At 52.5% G+C, this 21,864-nt stretch overlaps 2 protein-coding genes across 11 annotated transcripts in view; both read left to right on the top strand.

Moving 5' to 3' along the window:
* LOC119464516 (CUGBP Elav-like family member 2) overlaps window positions 1-21,864 on the top strand; it is a 521,231-nt gene that overhangs the window by 218,193 nt on the left and 281,174 nt on the right. The window lies entirely within an intron of this gene.
* On the top strand, window positions 972-2,784 carry LOC125939943 (low-density lipoprotein receptor-like). Its single transcript, XM_049655502.1, has one exon. It carries the CDS (start codon window positions 1,119-1,121, stop codon window positions 1,992-1,994), a length of 876 nt encoding a protein of 291 aa, XP_049511459.1. The 5' UTR covers window positions 972-1,118; the 3' UTR covers window positions 1,995-2,784.

Raw genomic sequence — 21,864 nt, 5'->3', positions numbered from 1 at the left:
ATTTTTCTTTTTTTTAATGAAGAAGTTTAACATGACGTTCCAGTAACGGTCACCGGCCGTGTGAAGTAGGGGTATCTCTGCGATTCCCTTGGAGCTGGCGTGTGCCTGCGCGAACTGCGCTGCGATTTCAGGTGCTGCGCCCGACCGTCGTCCACCCTCGCTCAACGTCGCATCTCTCCTTGCCTGGCAACTTCCTCACCCTGGTGTCTGAACGTTATGTCACGCCCTCGTCAGTCGGATGAACTCGTCCTCATTGTGACCTCTCCGCCGCATCATAGTCTACGCACAAACGGGACAAATGTCCGCCTGCGAAGCGGTGTGCTTCCCCCAGTATCGTCCTTTTGTTTGTAGTAGTAGAGCGAGTGCTGGCCACTCGAGTTTCATGACCGAACGCATTGAAAGCGATCTGCGTGTGATTGAACCTTGCCGAGTTCCGACAGGACCGGTAACCGCACGTAGGCGTTAGGTCAGATGTGGCCTGATGGAGCCGACCAAGAAGGAATCGGCTGCGGATTCGGCCTTACGTTTGGCAGGGGAAGATAGTCAAACTATGCGAAAGTGTGGATGGGATGTCGTTGTGTTAGTGACCGCGCTATGTTTTACGGTATGCATGCGCAACTTTGACGTCACTCTGTTTTTTTTTTGTGTGTGTGTGTGCTAGCTGTACTTAATTACTTATCACTTATCGATAAATATGTATGCTGCTTCCGTTGAAGCTCCAGGTAAAGTGGAAAGAAGCTAAAGCAAGCGCAAGAAGCATGGGCAAGAACCAATAAAAAACGACAAAGCGTGGATTCAGTTTGTAATTCTGGGTTGGTTTGAGCGTCATGTTTTCTTTGTTTTATATTCTGTTTGACGAACTCGGAGTATCGAGCGCGTGGTTCGTAGCCTGTGCCGCTTAATTATAACCGGCAATGAAGCGTTGGAGCAGAGAAAGAAGCGGTATAAGCTCGGTGGAGAAGGGCGTGAAGGCAACAGAGAGAACGAAGCAGCAGCGCCGTGCACGCCTTGCTCGTTGTGGGTATGCGCCAATATGTGGGTTCGTCATCATCATCGCTGTCTTGTCGGTCGCGTCCATCGCGAACAACGCATCGCGGTCCCGGGACCCGCTAACCTGGATGGCCGCCGCTGCGCGAAGCGACGTCCCCGCGTCTCGTTCGCAAGTTGAGCAGCCGGACAACCTCGTCAACTTGGACTCCGCGTTGGACGACGACGAGTTCTCGGGCAGCTCGACCGCCGACATCCTGCAGAGCTCGCCGCCCCCGCCGTACTACCGCATCCAGGACCCGCCCAACATCCGCTGCAAGCGCTGCCGCTCCCTGGGCACTTCGCGCGACCCGCCGGCCTTCTGGAAGCTCGTCGGCGTCTCCGCCATGACGGTGGGCGCCATCGCGCTCTGCTTCTTCTTCGTCGCCTGGTACAGGACCGACGCGGCCGCCACCACGGAAGCGGCCGGCCGCGCACCGCAGGCCAGGTCGGGACGCGAGGGAGGAGGGTCCGGCAACTGGGGCGCCCAGTCCTGGCGCTACCGGTCCCCGTCGCCCGGCGGCGACTGCGCCGGTTGCGTCGAGGGCAGCCGGTGCCGTCGTCACGACGACGGCTCCCTGGCGTGCACCAAGACGTGCCTGGCCGAGGAGTGGCCCTGCCGGTCGGGCCTGTGCGTGTCCAAGCACTCTCGCTGCGACGGGCTCGCCGACTGCGACGACCTGAGCGACGAGACCGGCTGCCCGTGCGACGAGGACGTCAACTTCCGCTGCGGCCTGAACACGTCGTGCCTGCCGCTGGACCGGCGGTGCGACGGCCGCGCCGACTGCTGGGACATCGCGGACGAGGTCCACTGCCCCGTCGAGGAGTGCCCGCCGGGCGACCCCAAGCCGTACCACTGTCACTCGTGGCACTGCATTCCCTCCGAGCTGGTGTGCGACGGCCAGGACGACTGCGATGATGGTAGCGACGAAGGAGGATGTCCCGTCGACGTGGCCTCCCAGGAGTGAGCGTGCTTCGCCATCTCACTGGCGAGGGAGCTTTTTTTTTTTAGGTTTGCCAAGCAGTGTGATGGGCTTCATCGACGACAGTATGCACTTTGACCGTGTGTTTCTGCAACCGCAAACGCCCCCAGTGCTGGAAGTATGTGGCCTTGTGACGTTTCCGGTGCAAGGCATCGTTTCCTTTCTTTTCTTTTTTTCTTGTTCTGTTTTGTTTTTGACTTCCTGTAGCGAAAGAGGACAGTATGGATGCGCAACGCGGTCTAGTTCGTGAACAGGAGCGGTCTCTAAAGTTTTCTTTCAAGTGTGATGTCTCTCGGATTGTTTTAATTCCTGAGGCGTCCTTGTTTCGCAAGGCGTTGACGTGTATGGGGGACCGTCTTTGGTCGTCTGTAGCTTAGTGACTGTATGCTGTGAAGCGCACTTCTAAACCAATCTGTGGCAGTAGTTCTCTTGCGTAGTTCCTCGTACCTTGTGTGGTTGTTACTACCTTGTGCCTCCTCTTTTTTATTCTTTTTTTATTTCTGCCTGTACATAGTTTCGGACGCTTCGCCGAACCACAGGAAACTCTCGATTAAACTTCAGAAATTCCGGCTGGTTTCTTATGTCGCAAGTGAATTTAGTGACGTATAACGCAATAACGCTTTGTTAACGTAGTGTCTGACTCCTTCGGAAGCGGTTAACTGCTGAATGGAAGCTGTGCCTCCACTCGTGGGCGCAACCGCGTATACTCTCGTCGCTTCCCGCCCCCCCCCCCCTCACCCCCCCTCCCCCCTCAACCGTCCGTTAGTGTTCAGACAGCTCCGCGCATACATGTACACGTTTGGGGGAAATTTGTATCCCAGGACTTATAACCGCCGTCTCGCGCACCAATCCGCCTGCGCGGGACGTTTTAATTAGGACCGCAGGAGTCTGCGTTCGTCCAGGCTTGAGCGAGAACGACGACGCTAAGCCTACGCATATGCGACGCACTACAGCGCGTGCTCCGTCTGACGTCTGCTTCGAGTCCTTTGGGATGGCCCTTCGAAATGCGCGAGACGTATGCGCTCGGTGCGTTTCACTTCCGTCACTGAACGAGCACGTACCGTTGTGTGTCGTGCTGCGCCTGCGAAAGGCGAGCGCGGCGCAAGCCATGCATATTACACGAAACGGAATATGGAAGACGCATCTCGGCTATATTCCGCGAGCGCCGGGAGCTTGTAAGCCCTGTGCCGTTGGCGGACGTATGTGCATACATACAGCGGCCGCGTTGCGTGCCTCTTAAATACCTCCGCGAGACGCCGACTCAGACTGCGGGCTTAACACGGGGAGGGACGGGAGTTACGGCGTTGTGGTATATACGAAGCAAGGGAGAGGGGGAAATGGTCGCGGCGAAACTTGGGTCTGTGGTTTTTCGGGCTTAGCGATCACGTGGTGTTCGTAGAGTAGCGTTGCTACAGAGAGCTGGTCTGGCCACGCACGAACACGTGCTAGAAACTTCTGGTCGTACTGGCAGAGCTATAGGGAGAAGGCTTGCGCACAAGCACACACACACGCACGAACACGCATCTTCCCCGCGCAAGTTATGTTCTTCTCCTGCGTTCTCTACCGCCTGTTCAGTTATTTACGCCGCGCCATATTCCTCGAGTCTGTGTATGCGTGGCCTGTAACGTTCGCCCGCAGCCGGAGTTGTTCAGAGCCTGCCTTTGGGAATGCTCGCCTGCCGTTGGACCGCCCGCAACTTGAGTACGCCTGCATATAGCGGGGTTCGTGTGTGCGTCTCTCTATGGGGCCAGGCTTGTTACTGCAGCGGTAGGGGCGGTTTGGGGGCGAAGTGCGGAGATATGATCGCCTGGCGGGCGCCAGAGGAGGTAGAAAGCCGCGTGGTGGCAGTGAGGGGGGGGGGGGGGGGTGAAGCCCCCTTATCTGTTCACCATCCTTGCCGCCGTGCATGGCTTGCAAGCGCCACGCGGGCGAGACGCGCTGGTCCTCGTCGTAAATATTTCGGCGGACCGGAGCCCGAACGTGCTGCCTAGCGGCGCGCGCATTAAAGATTCGCGCCCGCTTCGCTGCGTTCCCGCGTTTCGGCCTGCCTGCCTTGCGGTTGGCTGGCCGGTGCCTGCCCAACTTTGCCTTCGCTGTCTGGTTTGCGCACTCCCCAAAGCTCCGCCGCTACTGAACGACCCCGTTTCTTTTATTGTTTTCGTTTTTTGTTTCTCGGCTATCGCTACATTCCCGTCCCGTTCACTGATCGTCGGTTTGTTGGCCTCGTTATTTGGTGTGCTTTCCCTGCCCTGACGTCACCCGTTTGGTTGGACGCGCGCGCCCTCCGTGGCGAGGGGCGGCGTTATTAATTTCCCTTAGCCTGCGCGTGTCGGCAGTTGGGAATTATTCAGGCGGGCAGTCGTCGCTGGCTGTAATTAGCGCGCCGCGGGGAACTCGGGTTGTACGCGGCTGAGCTGAGCGAGGCGTGTTTGTATTTTTTTTTTTTTTTGTCGGAACATACGCTTCCAGCGACTATATCCAGGACCCCGCGTAACACAGAAGTGTTCGCGTTATCTGGCGAATGTTTCTCTGCCCCCATTTCGACGTCGCGTGGTGTATCGCGAAAAAAAAAAAAAAAAAAAAAAACAGTAGCTGGGAGCCCACTGGCGTCTGGCCAGGTTATACTGAACACGCTTGTTCTTTGGGTTGCCGGATTGAATGGGTGACCTTACACTTTTCGCACATTAAGTATGACTTTAGCGTGGGCCGCTTTCTCTTGCGTCCCAGCTGGCCTTGTTAGTGACGCTGATTCCGTGGCTGGGGATAAATATGACTGGTAGATTTGCAGTAGGGTGCACTCTCAATCGAAACGGCTAATTAGCGTTCAGAGCAACATTATTAACGAACAATGGTAATACAGTAGCGCAGAAAGCTAGGAAACAAGGCTGGCGCTCCGGAGAGCTCATCTTGCCCTCGTTTTCTGCGCTACTGTGTCACCATTCTTCGTTATAAACCAACTCATCCAAGACGCTTTTACTAAGCAACATAGCAGGAGCGCATGGAACTTCATAAAAAAAAAAAGGGAGTATATGACGTGACACGTTAAGTTGATGTATATTGGTTACTGCCCATGCCTTAGTGTTTAAACTGAGCTGTAGTTACTCCCGAAAGGCTAATTTCGTGTTATCTTTAACAGTGGACGATACTGTATCCTATGCATATACTGCCTCGTTGTAGGAATTAACGGGTACGCAACGACAGAAACAAACTACATGCGAAACAGCCTATAGTGTCAACCCGCGCTCCCTCCCCCCCTCTTTTTTTTTTCCCGTAAATCTTTCCCTCTTTTTTCACCTACTTGAAATATTGGGGAGAAGAAACCGTCCAGGAGCTTCCTCAAAATTTCATGGAAGAAAGGAAAAGTGTGCGTCTGCTCTGTCGAAATTACCTTATACACTCGCGCGCTTAGCTGCGCGCCCCAACGCGTTGGAATATACGGGGACGCAGAGCGAGCGAGAGTGATAAATTTCACCCTTTGAAATAGAGCCGACACTTTATCGGCGCGTTCCGCTGCAGAGCGAAGGAGTTGGGGCATCGTCGTGGGGGTATATAGATTGCGCGGCCGGTTGGGAAACTTATTCGCGGCGTTGCCGGGCGCTCCTTGCCGTTTTAGAGATTGCGCCACGCACCTGATGCATAGCTTCGGATTAGCATGCGCATATTTCGCCCTGCCGGTGGGCCGGCTTTTTTTTGTTTTGTGGTGATTATGGGCGTTATCGAGGATCTCTTAAAAAGAACGGGCTTTCCCGTTGGCCGCGCACGATATTGAGTGGCCCCCTCTATAGAAGTCATAATTAAATGGCGCCGCGGAGGGCACTCCTTACGCCACGGGCCGTTGAACGTGCCGGGCTTCTGCGTACGGGGATTTCATGTGGCCCGTATATGCATGTGTGTTGGTGCGTGTGTCTGGATTCTTCGTATTCTTTCACTGACTGATTCTCGCTACGGCCGCTAAGCTGAACGGCTGGAAGTGCTTGGCGGAGAACTTGTGCGAGATGTATCAAGCGGTCGCCATTATAGTTAGTCGTCTGCTGCGTGAGCGCTAGAGGTTTCGGGTTCGAATCCTGGCCATGGCTGCCGCATATCCACCGGAGGTGGTGGAATACAAAAGCGCTCGTGTACCATGCCTTTCCGTGTATACACGTTTCAGCTCTGCTCTAAAGTCGAATCGCGCAATTCATGACAAACGGTGAATTTATCTTAGCACTGGGATTAGATAATTTAAAAGGATGCTTGGATGCGGGTAAACACGGTATTCGCCTTTCGGTTCCCGGCAGGGCGCGTGCGCTGCGAATCACATTCTCGGTGGTTGACGGCTCCCCTGCTGCCGCAGATTTTGCGCCCGATATGCTCTATAACACTGGCGGGCCAGCACTCACCTAGGCATAACGTTGCGTAACGCAGCGTTACGCAACGTTCGACGACCAGAAAACAAGCCGCATGTTTAACCGACCAGGTCTCACGCTCTTTTGCTTCGCCAACAATGCGGGCGCCAGCGTCGTACCGTGCCTGTTCGTGTGCTCTTGCGAGGTTCAGTCTAATACGGCCGAACGAGAACATCGCAACGGACGTCCTCGTTATGAAGGGCGCTGGCCGGCTGACGAGGCTTCGTCTCCGGCCCTAGCTGACCGGCATGTCGTCTAGTTTTAATGGAAGCAGACAGCGCACTGCTTGCTGCCGAGGATGGCCTAATGACCTATAGCTAGTGTCCCCACCCCCCTTCCTCCTCTTTTCGGTTCCGCGATGCGTAAAGCCTGTTGGTTGCGTCATGTCGGAGATCTCCACTCTTCTGTGGCTGCTTGCCTTGCAGAGGAGATGCAGGAAAAAAAAAGAAAAAGAGCTTAGCAACCGGGATTGCTTAGTTAAGGAATGGCGGCGCGCGCTTCGCTTCGGTTCCTATCTTTCCTGCTCTTTCACTAGGCGTGCGTGCGTGAATGCTGGGAGAGCGTATATGGGAAGGAGGAGGGGGAGGAGCAGCAGCGCTGCTGTCCTCCATCTTTTATGACGTCCCGTCTCGTGTAGCTGTAAGTTTCGCTTTACTTGTGCTGCTCTTGACGAGGCCTGACATACGCTGGGCCCCAGGCTGTGGCGTTTGTGCTGAGGCGAGGCGTGGTTTCGCTTCCGGTACCGCATTGCGGCTTCACAGCCTTTCGACAATGCTTCGTGCGGGTTTACGTTTCTCTCGTTTTCGGGTAGATTTTTTTTTTTCTTTGTTCGCTTGTCGGTCTGGAATGAACGCGTGTAGACGTTCGAATAAGCGGGGTACACTTATAACGTTGCTTAGATTCATTATTTCAAACGCCGTTATTTATTCCCCCCCCCCCTTTTTTTTTTGTCTTCGTGGCTCGTACCCGTAAGGTGTTTAGCGTGACGTCACCCCGCCGCCTGGGCCTCTGAGAACTTGCGCGCCGAAGCACGTGTCATTCGCTGTGCGTTTAGCGACGCGCTAGCGAAATGAATAAAGAAACGGCAGACAAGCGGTTGATCCTGCTCTAGTCCTCATTTACTGTAACAGCAGCACGTTCTCGCAACGGACACACGCCGCGGTATAGCTCATTGGCCATGACGTTGCACTGCTTAACGCGAGGTCCTGGGTTCGATCCCCGCCGCGGCGGCCGCATTTCAACGGAGGCGGGATGCGAGAACGCTAGTCTCTGGCGCGCATTGGGTACGCGTTAAAGAACCCCGGGTGGTGGACAATGAATCCGTAATCTCTAAACGGTTCGTATAGTGTTGGAACACCGCGAGTCTGCGTTGAGCGCGGTGCGTCCCGTTGAAAATGGGCCCAAATTCGTCGTCTGATCTACACTTGCAAATAGCCCCTAAACGAAAGAACAACCGTTCCTCTCAAACTACATCACAGAAAGCTTCGCTCAAGCCGGCGTAATTTCAACCATTGACTGTGAATTGACAGCTGTCGCAGTAAAAGTAAGAAAGCAGCGGAAAAAAAAAAATTGATCAAAACGAGCTCCGTGCTCAAAAGCGGGCGATGTTCGAAAAGAATCGTAAACTGGTCGAGTTGGTTGCAGTTCACGGTTGCAGGGGTATAGCGGTGAACTGACATGGGTCGAAAGCGTCACAGTACGTATTGTGTCCACGTCGTATTGTGTCTTTCTTTCCGCCTGTGTCAGTTTGACGCTATACCCCTGCAACCACGGGCGATACTTGCTGTATGATGCAACGCGTCTCCCTTCGCGGCTGGCGTTCTTCGAAACCGACAAAAGGGAATCGGTGACGCCGCTGGATCCGCATCCTTTTTTTTCCCGAGCCTTTGCCTCGCGGCACTCGCGCTTTTTCTCCCAGAATCGGTGGTGTGTCTGTCAGCAGTTGGCGGGGTTGGGATAGGATAGTATAGATGGGCCTGCCACCTATCGGCACGCGCCGAGTCTTGGCCCGGGGCTATCTCGTCGACTGAGGAAGTGCAGGGGAGTGGGAGAATAAAATGGGTGGTAAGAGAAGGTGTCTAAAAAGAGAGGGGGGGGGGGGATGCGGCGCGGAAAGTGGGAATCGCTCCGAGCCATCGTCTTCGATCGCGCGGTGACTGTGGTGGTGGTCGGGTTCGCCACTCCAGTCGTCCCCGCGGCAGCCACAATGTCGCGGCGAACGCGGCAAACCGTCGCCGTCGGAGTAGACGTCCGCCGCGTGCATTCGAGAATCGGTGGACGCTGGTTCGGAAGCTGCGGACGCCATTCGATGTTATGGCGTTGATATGCTTAGTTTAGGTGCTGAGGTGTTTAAATGTTTAGCATACTTCGCGTACGGAACACCACCAGCAACGCAGTGGCGCCACCTCGTGACGTCGAGTTGAACCAGAATATATGCAAACACTTATTTTGCAATGACCGCTCATTTGCTACTCGGGTGCCGGCGTATAAAGGAGGCGTGTGAAACAGTAAACCTGGATGATGAGCGCGCATGGTTTTTGACCCAGTAAGCGCCGTCTAGTGACAGCTATGGGCGGTGCCCCAGCGAAATTACAGCTGTTTGAAATCGGCATGGATTCCTTAAGTATGCGTATCGCCTGCAGCTGTGTGCGACTGCGATCAAGGTTCGGCCGCCCTTCTGAATGTGCACTGTGGTCGTGCAGTGCGAACAAACCAGTCTTTTTTTTATTATTTTTTTTCAGCGCGTAGCAAATTTTTGTGTAGATGTGACAACGCGCTGTGGCTATAAATACAAGCGCCCGGAACTTACCGCTCGCGCACGTCTGAATTGGAACGACGGGGCCTGCGTGCCGGAGGAAGAGGGCGGCGACACGCAGTCGACCTGTCCCTGCAGGTGCACCGCGCTGGCAGCAGCAACCTAGACAGAGACAACGCTCGTAAGCAGGGGCTGTGTCCGCTTTTAGAACAGCCGCGCTCGGCGTTGCACCGTTCTCACTGTATACCTAGGTATACATACGAGCGCATGCGTTCCATCTCGAAAATCGTGCGGCAGCGCGTTCTCTCTCTCTCTCTCTCTCGCCGTCGTAATGTTCTTCAGTTCGGTGTCCGTGTTCAAAATAAGTTCTTAAACTGGAACTGTTCGTAAGAGCATGCATGTTACGCGAGCCAATCTTCACGTTTTACGTGTTATCGAAGGTGTTGCCAATGGCAGATGGCGCTGACGAAGTTGGCGATCCTGCTGCAAAACGTGAATGGCTCGCGCAGTCTTCGAGACCGTGGGTTACGTCACTGAACTTTTCCAATGATGAACGCTGTTCGGTTTGTGCAAAGCGTGAACGGTTAATCTTGCTTTTCCTCAGTACTGGGCACTGTCGTTTTCAATAAGTCCGGTACTTTAACCGGCAGGATCGGTCCTTGCCCCCTTGGTGTATGATTTGCAGTCGAACTCGGACATATCGAAGCCACATATAACGAATTATTGTGTATAACGAACAGCAGTAAAATTTCTTGAAAATGTTTGTATGAAGTTTTTATTTCGTACATCGAATTACCTATATATCGAACTTTCTGTGGTCCCCTTCAGATTCGATATATCTGGGTTCGACTGTATATGACGCCAAAATGCGACGCTTAAAAAGACGAAAAAAAAAAAAAAAGAAAAAAACACGCTCCATCGCCTCATTCTCCGTAGTTGTCCTAGACATGTTCCTTCCTCCTTGTCATCTCCCTTTATCCAGTATTTCGCACGTTCGTATAAAGCATTTCGGTGTTGCGTATATACATACGTATGCGGAACTGTCTTGCAGCGGATCGGCGTGTTTGTGCTTATCGTGTCACTGCCGTTCCGTTGCAGGAGTGCGCTACCGCCTGTAGCTGCTATATAGGCGCCCCTGCTGTATAGCTGCCCCTGGCAGATGCCAGTCGAAGACCCAGCCCGTTTCGCGGTCGCCGGTCGCCAACAAAAGGAGCGGCGGGTTATGTAACGGCGAATTACGGTCGCGAGCGTCTCCCCCTTCTCTATTTCTCGCCGCTCTCAAGGCTGGAGGAAAAGGGTGATACGGGGGAGGGGGGGGGGAGGGAGAGAGAGAACGCGGCTGGAAGCTGGTGCATTGGAAGGGATGGGATGCGAGTATACATGGAAGGACATGATGTCTGTGTGGGCGCGTGAGCGGCGTGTTCTGTTAGTTAACCTGCTTACGCGTGGTGGTTCGCGATGGCTGCCTTGATGCTCGAATTAAACGCCTTTTCCAATTTCGTGACGCTTTTCGGTTGGTTGATGGCGTATTTAGGCTTGGGAGAGGCGGTTGTTGTTAATTGTGCTAGCGAGATCTGCTCAGGGAGCTGTGGCGTGGCTATGGTTCAGTGTTTATAGGATTTCGGCGCGGGCAGTGAGTGTGAGCCGTGAATGATTGCGATGCAGCTGTGTATTTCGCTCGGCTGAATTGCCAAGTGCATACTGCGCACGTCGTGCTTTTGTGCTTGTATAGCTGAAAACCTCGATAATCCATCTATTAGTGAGCCTGCGTTGACTAAGAGCTTTTTGAACGTGTGAGTGTTGCTCATTGCAACGTTCTGTGTGTCTTGCCGCACTTTTGTTTCCCCTGTACGTTTCCGATCGGGCCTCAGTCGTAAAATATGTCGTGTGCCTGGATTTCCGTGCCCGCGCTTAGAAATCGCCAGTGGTCAGATTCAATTCGGAACCCCTCGCTATATACGCCGTGCGCGTCTAGCCACTAGTGTTGTTTTTGTGACGTTTCAACTGTCAGTGAAATTATTGTGTCGCTAATGGCGCGAATACGAACACTCGAATTCTCCCCTTTCGCCTTTTTCGACGGTAGCATCTTTTGTACCTCGTGGCGGCGACTGGCCCGCGTGAATGCCTTTCGCCGCATGGCACCCTCCACGCGCTTGCTTGAATCCCCCCACCTCTGTCTATCTCTGCATCTATCTCTTTCTCTCTTTTCCCCCGTTTCTCTCTCTCAATGTAGGGTACCCAACCTGACGCTTTCCTAACATTCCCGCCTTCCTCCTTTCGTTTCTTCTTGTCCTCATCGCCCTCAACAGTAGCACCAATGACTGGCGAAATACACGTAGCCTCGTCTGTCAGAACACTGCTGCTCGTTTTCACCTTTTCAGTTGCGCTTCACGCCGAGCGGGCCCTTCAATTTCTCTAGGCGCTAGAACTCGTTTCGACGTCTCCATTTGAATCTGTTCGTTCTCGCGTGCGTCTAGGTAACTGGTGTTCCTCTTCGTCGCTCTTTGAACCGCTTGTACCGCGTTAGCCCGTTAACGGAACTGATGGACTGTCAAATCTCTTCGCGCGGCTGTTACGTGGCGCGCCTCGCGCGTGTGTTCGATTTTCTTTTTATTTGTTGCTTACTCCTCGTTGAAAGCTCGCAGCTCGTAAATGGGGTGTGAATGTCTGTGAGAGAAACGGCTCTATTTGCTCTCCCACGTCGCTTTGCGTTTTGCAGTTCGCGAGCCCCCTCTTCTGCGTCGGTTACGATTCGTCGACAGCCTAGGTCGCCTAACCTCCTTTTTTTCCCCCTCCTCTGAGTGAGATGAAGGAAAAAGTAGTGAAAAGGAGGAGGGGAGGGGGCTAGAACTGAAGCATTCTGCTTGCGTGTGTGCGCGGTATTAGTCCCACTTGACTGGCAAACGTTTTCGCCACCTTTTTTTCGATCTGGCTCCGCTGTCGACGTAATGACTCGATGCAGCGTTTACCGGCGAACGCCCCCCTCCCCTTTCCGGCTTTTTTCTCCGCTATCTCTCGGAGCTAAACGAGCGAACAATAGTGCCTGTCGTCTATTTTGTTTGTTTCTTGTTGTAATTCTCTCTATCTCCATTATTCTGTTCCCTTATGCAGTTCAATTTATAGCAGCTAATGGACACCGCATATTACACTTTGCGCGCCGGTATTCCGTAGCCCGTTTGTGTGTTTGTGCTCTTCGCGTAGTTCCTGCAGTCTAGGCACTCTTCAGTTTTAAACTGACTCCATCTCGCGCTGACTTGCCGGAGAAAGTGTTTTTTTTTTTTTTTCTGTTACATTTCTTCTTTGTCTGGTTTGGTCGTTGCTTCGTTGCGTTTTTATTTCCAGCTCGTTGCACGAGCTTTTCTGTTGCTGTATTGCCCAATTTCCCCCCTCAGGCCCTTGTAATTATTTTATTTTTGGCGCTTACGCAAATTGCTCGTACGTTTGCTTTTAACGCCGAGATAGTGCAAGTCTTTTACTTCGTTCGATTAACTGCATTCCTCGCCAGGTATTTGATGAAGTCGGTGCAGCGGCTTTTACTCAGAGAGAGAGAGAAGAGAGAATGAATGACTTGGTAATAGAAATGAACTCTTTCTCCCCTCCCCCCGAAGCCGCCCCCCCCCCCCCACAAAAAAAGAGAGAGAGAGAGACGGGCAATTTTCCCTGCCTCGCCACAGCATTGAGCATATTGCGCAGTCTCGGGATTTCGATAATAGACGACCGAAGCCGAACTGTCGCGCGAGCGCTGACGATCGACTCCCCGTCATGCGATTGCTCTTGTAGTTTATTTTTATTATTTTTTGCCTTTCAGAATTGACATCACGAACGACGTTGAAACGAGTAGAGAGTGTATGCTATAAGCTCTTTCCATCCTAGGGCTGATTGAATTTTTTGAAAGATAATAAAGTCTGCAGAGACGAGGACCTGTTGTCATTAACGGGATGCTGAGTGGCCCCCCGCACGCGTACCCCGAAGGATTACGCTTGTCAGCAAGTAAAAATGTGGGTGTCTGTGTGAGAGCCAGGGGAGTGGCTTGAGCCCAATCGATTTTAAGTGCGTAACCTGTACATCCTCTTCTTTTCCCCCTCACTCTTTATCATTATTCTTTTTTCTGTTCATCGTCTTTCTAGAGGCGAATGGTAACGTTGACGTCAGTCTCAGGGCCCCGCCCAGGAGCGAATAACGCGGTTGAAATGGCCCGTGAATGCGACGCAATGCACCCGTCGGTTTCTTATCTCTTTGCTCACTAAATTTCGTTTAGATACTTCCTCCGATGATAGTCCCGCCTACGAGCTAAATCGGCTGCTTCGTCGCACGCTGCGTACACTTAACGCAACGACCGATTGTGCGCACGAATACCTGTTACAACTGGCGCGATTTAGGCGCCGGAAAAATTCGGGGAGGAGGAGGCCGAAAGGCGGGAAATGGCTCACGCTACACTGAGCGCGTCTTCGTCTCCTGCCTTTAAGAAACAGCCGCTCACGTACGTCTCGTAACACAATCCGATGTGCGGCGCGTTCAGTGTGCTCCGCAATTCCCCGAGCGTCGCGCGAAATGTCGTTGGCGTAATATTCGACAAACGTGCGTGTGCGCTTCGAGCGTCAACTCGTTTGCGGGATATGTGCGTATTCTCGCGTTTTCTCGGGTGTCTTTCGCATCGGGTCGGTTCCCTCAGTTGCTCGCGCTGTGTAGTTCGGGACCGAGGAAATGGGCCGCTCTGTTTCATGCTGTTCGCCTCTGCTCAAATTGACGCCGTACCGCATGGTACCATTTATACGGGCTTTTAGAGCGTTGAAATTTACTTACTTGCCCATTCGCTGAGAGGCGAGGAGCCGACAGCTCGTATCCGGAGGAATTTCTGTGTTATACTTCGTGAAATTTGTAAGTGTTCCTTGTCGCGGCTGTTTATAATGCAAGGTAAAAAAAAAAAAATCACCCACCCGAGTATAGCAGGAAGCTATAATGCGACTAAACATTACAGTTACAATAAATAAGTAAAGTTATATTTAATAAAAAATTTTGTGTTAAACGTTCAATCATAATTTTACCTCTGCGAGTTCTGTCACGAACGGGTTAGAGCGCTTTACCGTCCCAAAGTCAAGACTCGTGGCAAGAGTGGAGCCGTTGTCCAACGGTCGGTGTTGACTCTGTCCACCTGGTGCTTTATTTCTTGCTTTTTTTTTAACGTGGTCACCTAAATAGAACTTGCAAATTTATTTCTGTTTCACGCGCATATCGGAACACGGCCGCTCCGACCGCAAGTTTAACCGGCGAACTCCTGCTCATCAGCGAAACGCAGCTCTTGTTCACCTTGAGGACACCTGCGTGTATATACGGCATATACAGGTTCGCGATCACGATAGTCTCCGGGAAGTCGTGACTGCAGAGGAAGCGTAATTTCATCGCTTCCTATACCTGCAGCGAGAAACATTAGGCTATCCATGCATTTCTCACAATACTCGAAGGTGATATTGGGAAGAAATGAACGCGCAGAAACGTTTTGCTGCCGTACGAAATTTGTGCGCTGTTTGTATAGGTTCGAATACAGCCCAAAAACAAGTTCGCATAATTGTTACCGAAAGCCACACCCGATACGCACGCCTATGTCAAAGGTCACGTGAGCCGAACGCCGCGTCGCGTCGGCTGGCGTTCCACGCAGCGCGGATGCTGTGATCGGTGCGCTTCACCATTTGTCACTGCTCACGTCATCGTTTGACGTCATCGCAGCACAATGTAGTTGCACGCACCATGGATGCATTGTAAACGAGAATGTGAGCGTACGTGGTCTCTTTGCAGCGGCTGAAGCGCCTGTCAAACTACGTTTTGCAGGAGCGCGTTAGTCATTTGACTCGTGTCCCCATAGCTGAGAAATATTGACGTGCAGCGTCATCATTTCATTTTCGAAGTCTCCAGTTGAGCAAGATCCCCGACGGAGAGTTTTCAGTAACGCTTTTCGAGCGGTGTTCGCCGTGAGGGTTGGCTGTTTCTCCGGATTTACTGTCGCCCACGTTTGACATTGCCCGAATAAATTCCGACCTCCCCGGAGTTGTGTATAGTTAGGCGACTGACAGCGCCAGAGTCTTTGGAAACCGACGGAGAGGCGCTCTCTCGCACGACGTGCGAAGCAATAAAATGGGCCGCGCGAGTCCTGATGGATCGTCGATAGAGCACGCTTTCGCACTCAAGCTTCCTTAACGAAGACAGTCGGGCGAAGAGGCACCGAAAACACTCCTATACGCGCTCTCTGCGCGAGTGTGCTTCGAGCGGGGGAAAAAAAAAAGCAAGTGGCGCGCACTTCGCCGACGTCTTAATTAAATACCAACCGTCGTCGTCTCTCAGTTCATCCAGCGCCGCTCCAATTCGTCCCGGCTCCTCGGAAGAAGACTCGAAGAGATATCGCAGCTTCTTCACGAAATCTCCGCGCTTTTAAATACGCGTTCTTCTTTTCAAGCTTTCTCGCGCCGCCATCCGGGCGTGTGTGTGTGTGTGTGCCGCGTGGCTGGCCGTGTCCTTTGAAGCCGCGTTGCCAGTGTGTTTTGTGTCGTTTCCTCGGTTGCAGTCGGCTTCGTCGCACAACGCGCTCGTCTCGGCATTTCCCGGAATTCCGTGTCTATCCCCCTTTTCAATTTATCCTTCCTCTCACTTTCTCTCTCTCTCTCTCGTGAGACGTCGTCGAAGAAATGAGAGGCGCCGTCGTTGCTGCGACTGCGTCGACGCTGCGTAACGTCCCTCGCCCCCCTCCCCCGGCTCTTTCTCTCTCTCTCTCTCTCTCTCTCTATTGAAGTCCGCGCCGACGAAGTTGCTGTACAGCTAAATGACAACCGCGGAGCGTCTGTGCTGCTGCGTTCGGCTTCTCCACGTGTCTGCCTCGCCGACTCCTCCTCTCCTTCCTCCTCCTCATTCTCTCTCTCTCTCTCCCCAACCCCTTCCCTACGGTCTCCGAGTAGTATCGTCGCGATTTAGTGCTTTCATTAAGGAGGCTTCGCGCTGCGCGCGTTTCGCTTCGCTCACGCCTTCAACCGTGGAAGCGAGTGTTGAGTCTGTATTAAAGCCGGCGGCCCCCCCGCTGCCAAAGGACTTCTTCCCTGCTCCACCCTCCGCTCTGTTCGTTCGCTCTGTTTCCCGTATCGTTTGTTTCGTCTCGCACTTGGCTTTCTTCTGCTTTGTGATTTTTCTTTTTTCTGTTCGGAGACTCTCGTCGTACGGTGGGTCTCTCTTGATTTAGCCCATTTGAATTCTATTTCCTTTTTTAATCTGGATTCAAAAGGTGGCGCCCTCGCTCCCAGCCATCGTCGATCCTTTCTTTAACTTTTCTCTAACTTTTTTTTTTTCCCCTTCTTCTATTAAATTGTATTCCCGCCTTTCAGTGCACTTTGATTCCGTGATGCGCCGTGTTCATTTTTCTTTCTTTTTCTTTTGGGGGTCATTAATTCGTAATTCCTGTCTTTCGTTCTTTTTTTTTTAACTCCTCACGGCTATTACGCGGTGTTCATTTGAATATGTGAGCTGGCAGGCTGGATCTTGTCAATTCTTATATCTTTTTATTTATTTATATTTTTCTGACAGCGTGCTTTGTGACTCCTGTGGGCGCATTCCGGCTATTGCCCTTCTTCGTCGCGGTTTTAATGCGGCTCTAGTTGAATTCCTTAGTCCTTAAATTGGTGTTTGCTGAAAAGAAAAATAACGAATAGGGGCTAAAAAACAACCCGGAAACGATTCCATTATGGGTAACTGGGAGATGGGTACAGTTCAAGGTTTGAACGGTCACACTATAGCGTGAAAAGGGCGTGATTCAGTTAACTCGAACTGAGGTCGACGTCGCGGAATCGCGGAGCCAGCCGTTATGTCGAGCGCCTGAAAAAAAAAAAAAAAGAAAAGAAAACGCGACGGATTACGCAAAAGAACAAGCGGTGTATAGTGGCGCTGATGAGGCGATGATAATTTAAAGGGCGGACAGGTGGTGAGCGCTTTCTTTCGTGCCGGCGCAAAATGCGTGCCGCGTGCTCGTTTACGACGAATGTGGAATGCGCGGGGTTGAAATCGGCGGCGCTGTTTATAATCTTCGCATTTGGACCGTGGAACGACGTTTCGGAGAGATAGGAAGGAATGAAATTTGGAACGTTTCATCGCGTGTTCGTGCTCGATTAGATGACGGCGCGGGGTCTTTCCAGATGTGGATTATACACAAGAGTGGCACCGTCCACTTCTCAGACGCATATTCAAGCGAATGCGTTGATCCTCTTTCCTTCCCTTTGTTATCGTTTCTGTGTTTTTTTTTTTTTTTCGTTTTGTCGCTTCTTGTGTTACTGCGTGCGATCGACATCTCGTTTCGGGAATGCCTTGTCGTTCAATGCGGTGAATTTTCTCTCTCTCTCCCCCCCCCTCCCTCTGTTCATATATTTGTTATCTGGTTCGTTCGCTGACCCCATCGATTAGTTCTCGCGCCAATACACGTTTCGGTGACATTCACTTGTTCACCCGCCCTCGGTCTCGCACTGGCTTACATGTGATACCGAGTACCATATGTACCACATGTGGTACCGAGTGGTACCGCGTGCAGTTAATACCCTAATTGCTTTTGCGTGTGCCCGTGGTACTCCGCTGCGCAAGCTGCCTCGTGAGGTTCAAAGTCATGCCCTGCATATAGCTTAAGGCAACTGCCCAATTTAGCGCAGCGTAAAAAGAGAACTTGTGGTCAGTGAAGAATCGGTGTCAGCAGTATGCCCGCGTTGACTCGCTTTATGATACGTTTCGTACTCTTTAATAATGCACTCTGTTGTAGCAAGCTAATTGGTCACACCGAGGTGTACCACTACTTAATTGCTTCTGTGAATTATTTTTGTGGTAGGTGTACTCTGACCACTGCTTCCATACAATTTATGGTCACGGTACATGTTCTTGTTTTCCTTCGACCCGTAACAACGTTTACGAAAGCTACGTGTTCCCAATTAGTCTCTCCAACTTCGCACGATTTCGTATGCTCGTCTTAGTGGCGAGAGATTATACGTGGCGACCCCGGGTGTCGTGCCCATGCAGTGTCTGGACCCGGACTCGGCGGCGAGTCATTCCGTTTGTCGATTCGAGCTAATAAAGCCCCGGCTATACTCGAAGACGGCGCATTCTTCGTGGCGAAAAGAAATGAGCAGCCGGCGTATATACGAGCGCGGTAATAAATTGGGGCGACGGGCTCCCTCCCCCGTTGTCAATTTCTTGCTCGCTGCTCTCGACTTTATATTGGCGCCTTCGCTCGTCCGGACCGCCGGCCGAGATTCATTCGCAGGTTGCTCGCACTGCGGCGCGCGAACCCTCCTCCTCCTCCTCTTTCGGCGCTTTTATTGGATTCTCGCTGCTGCTCTTTTCGAAGCATCGGTAGTGGTTCGTCTTATTTTCCTCCGGCCCGTGGTGGTGTGGCGCGCCCAGGTATTCCCCGCTTCGCAGTGAACTTGTTTTCTTGTTTGCTTCGTGCTTTTTATTTTCAACTCTTTTTTTTCTCCCCCTCGCCTTGGCTCTTCTTCCTCGTCGGTTGTTGCCGGTTTGTCGCATAGTTTCGATTTGCCGGCTGCGCGCGTCCATTTTACGGCCCGCGGCGCTTTATTTGTCCCCCGAGGACCAGCCCGGCGTGTTCATCAAACGTTGAGCTCGAAGACACGTGCGTGCTGTTCTAGTCCCTCTCTCTCTCTCTCTGTATCCCTCTCGCTCGCCTTCTCTTTTCTCCCCTGAGCTTACGTGGTTCTGGAACTTTCGTTAAGCCCACTCGTGCGCGCTGTGTCAATTTAGGTGTCGCCAAAAGAGACCCGGTTCATCGACCGTTTGGTCTCTCGTAGCCGCGACGTCCTGCCTGAATTCGCAGCAGCCGTGAAACACATTTTATTGCGAGCGCTTCGTGTCTTCTTCATTAAACACTATTGGCGGATCGGTGTTTTATATATTTTCCCCCGTTAAACTGGATATTCAGACGGAAATGAAGCGCTATTGGCGGTGTCGCGCGCGAGAACGCAGCAGCGAGCCAGCAGATCCGAAAGTACCCGACACCGACAGCGCTTATCTAAAACGCTCTGTTATAGGTGTTATGACATAAAGAACCCTTTCGTGATAGTTAACCACGCATTCTGATTCCCCCACCCCGCCCTTATTTCAGAAATGTTTCTTAAGGAAACCGGTAACTTCCCTCACTGCTTCGACATCGAGGCGAACTAAACGCTGTGCATGTGTTAAGCTTTTTTTTTTTCTTCTTTATTCTCTCTCTCTGTGTGCGCGCGCGTCGCTGTCGAACGTGCCAGTGTGACGGGACGACGAGGCTTTTTTCCCCATAACGGCTCAATTCGCCCGCTGTCGCCTTTCTCCGTTGCCGAGCCGCGTGGCAGCTCTCTCAGCATTTTTCTTGCGAGCTTCGTGGCCTCCCGTTGGACCTCCTGATCGACGCGCCATCTATCAACGCCAAGCGACGACGCTGATGGAGTTTGCCTCCCCTGATTCGTCTTTTCACGCACGAAGAAACTACGCCGCCGTTACACGCTGTTATAGCCTCACGTCCACCTCCCGTCTTCCCTCTGTAACAGGGGGTGGGAGGGGGGCGTGTTGCTTTCCCGATGACTCTGTCCGTGCCACGTGTTAGAGCGAGGCACGTTGTCCGGCCCTCAATCCTTCGTGATTGCGCCAAGTTTGTGTCAGGCGGCTGCCCACCCACGCTTTCTGCATATAAAGGGGGAACAAGCGGCGGTTTTCGCCTGCATTTGTAACTGCGGGGCTTAGGGAGATTTTTGTTACTGTCGTGCTGCGTCTGTTGGCCACCCTGGTATAACTTGGGAAACGAGGCCTGCAAAGCCAGCGTTGGCCCGACATCGGACAACGTTGACCGTGGATTGCATGGGGTCTGCTGCCTGCGCTGCTTAGGGCTTGTTCCGGATGGCGTTGCTTGTCATACTCCTCTTTCCTAATAACGGCATGTCATTTACTCTTGCACGGCCTGAGGTTTGCTCGCGTTTCTGGCCTTTCCGATATTGCCAGCTGGGTTCCTCTCCGCTGTTTTGACTATTTGCCAGAGCCCTTTCTTGCTGTGTGTTTTGGAATGCAGACGAGCGGTGTCCTTTCCTTCCTTTTTATATGAAGCGCTGGCCCCCTTCTCATGTTTGCCGCGTCGCGCGTCTTGCACGGCCGCGCTGGCTCGCCGGAAGTGTTCTCCGCGTCATCCGCATGACGAGGCCGCGCGACGCGTCGGCGTTGCTTCCGCCCCCTTTTTTTCCCAGTACGCCTCCGAAGATGCTCGTCTTTCCCTAATTAGGGACTCGTTAATTTCCTGGCTGGGAGCGCGACGCCGAGGTTGTGTGGAAGGGCGGGGGGGCTGCTACTTCAGCAAAGCCACTGTCAAGCGGGCGGCCGCGCTCGTGGATAGCGTGATTCTTCCGGCAAGAAAACGGGAAAGGGTGAGTTGGGGAAAAGAAGATGGGAGTAGTAGGGAACCGTGTCCAGATCCCACTCTCTCTTATTCTTACTCCCCACCAAATTGGAACGTGGAAGAGAATGGGGTGGAATAGGGAAATTGGGCGGCGGTATATACTCATGCTTTCGCCATGCTTGCGTGAGTGCGTGACAGCGTTTCGGGCTTGCCCGTCTCTCCTGGAGTGAATGAAGCTCGCGTATCCCGAATCTTTTTACTTCCCTAGCACAGCCTGCCCCCCTCTCCCCCCCCCCTTCCCTGTCCGCCCTTCTATCCCCACATCTTTCTCTTTGCAGGAAGGGATACTTGATGCTCTTGTGTGGCTCTCGCGACGCGCCGGTGACAGCGAGACGTTCCGCGAGTATACTGGCCGGCGCGCGGCTTGAATAATTAAAGAGCTGCGCGCGCCTTTGGTGTCGACGCTGTGCCGCCTTAGCGCGTCTCGTCTTGTTCCCGTCTTTGATGTTTTTGTTGTTGTTCTTGTTGATTTCTTTTTCTAGACGGTTCGCTTCGTTTGTTCTTGCCGCCTGGCGGCCGTATCGTGTGCCACCGAGTTTCTCGACGCATATCGCGTGTCTAGAGAGGTGTCTCCTACTGAGCTCCAGTGTCGCTTCTAGTTGTTCGTCCCTTTCTTTTTATTCTTTACAATCTTTTTTTCTTTTTGGTTGCATCAACCATAATCGCGTTTAAAACTCTGAAACGCTTCTGTCGTTAAACATGTTAAGAGCTCCTGCCTGTTTCTTCCCCCTCCCTTTTTTGTTCTTCTGATATTACTTCTGCTGCCCCCACAACTTGGGTGCCTACTACCATTGCATTTTCTACTACTACTACCACTGCTAATATATCTAAAGGTGAGTGAGGGGTTTGTCTCGAGTCATTTGCATATTTAACACCTATATGCGCCTTCTATCTTTCTGTGTTCCTCCCACGCTGTTTTTTGCGCCGAGTCTGGACTTTCCCTAGCTGTCTCGTCATCTGCCTTCCCATCCCCCGGTAATAGCACCCGTAATGAGCCATATTGTTCGCAGAAAAAAAAATTACGGCGCGCGCCTCCCGAGGGGATACGATTGATGGATTGCTGTGGCTGCGCTAACGCCTGTAATCTGGCTGCCTCGGGGGTTCCCGCGAGATTTATCCCTTAAACTTTTCGCACGCCACGGTCAATAATCCTGATCCAAGTAGTACTTCGTTCATTTTATTTTAATGGCCGCATTATCTAGTATGTCTAACTCCTGTATTTGAGCTAAGTGAGCCTTCTTTTTACCATGTTATTCAGCTCCG

This window comes from Dermacentor silvarum, chromosome 9, assembly GCF_013339745.2.
Source record: "Dermacentor silvarum isolate Dsil-2018 chromosome 9, BIME_Dsil_1.4, whole genome shotgun sequence".
Taxonomy (NCBI): Eukaryota; Metazoa; Arthropoda; class Arachnida; order Ixodida; family Ixodidae; genus Dermacentor; species Dermacentor silvarum.
Note: the sequence above shows the minus strand (reverse complement) of the source record. Positions and strands in the feature narration are given on the sequence as shown.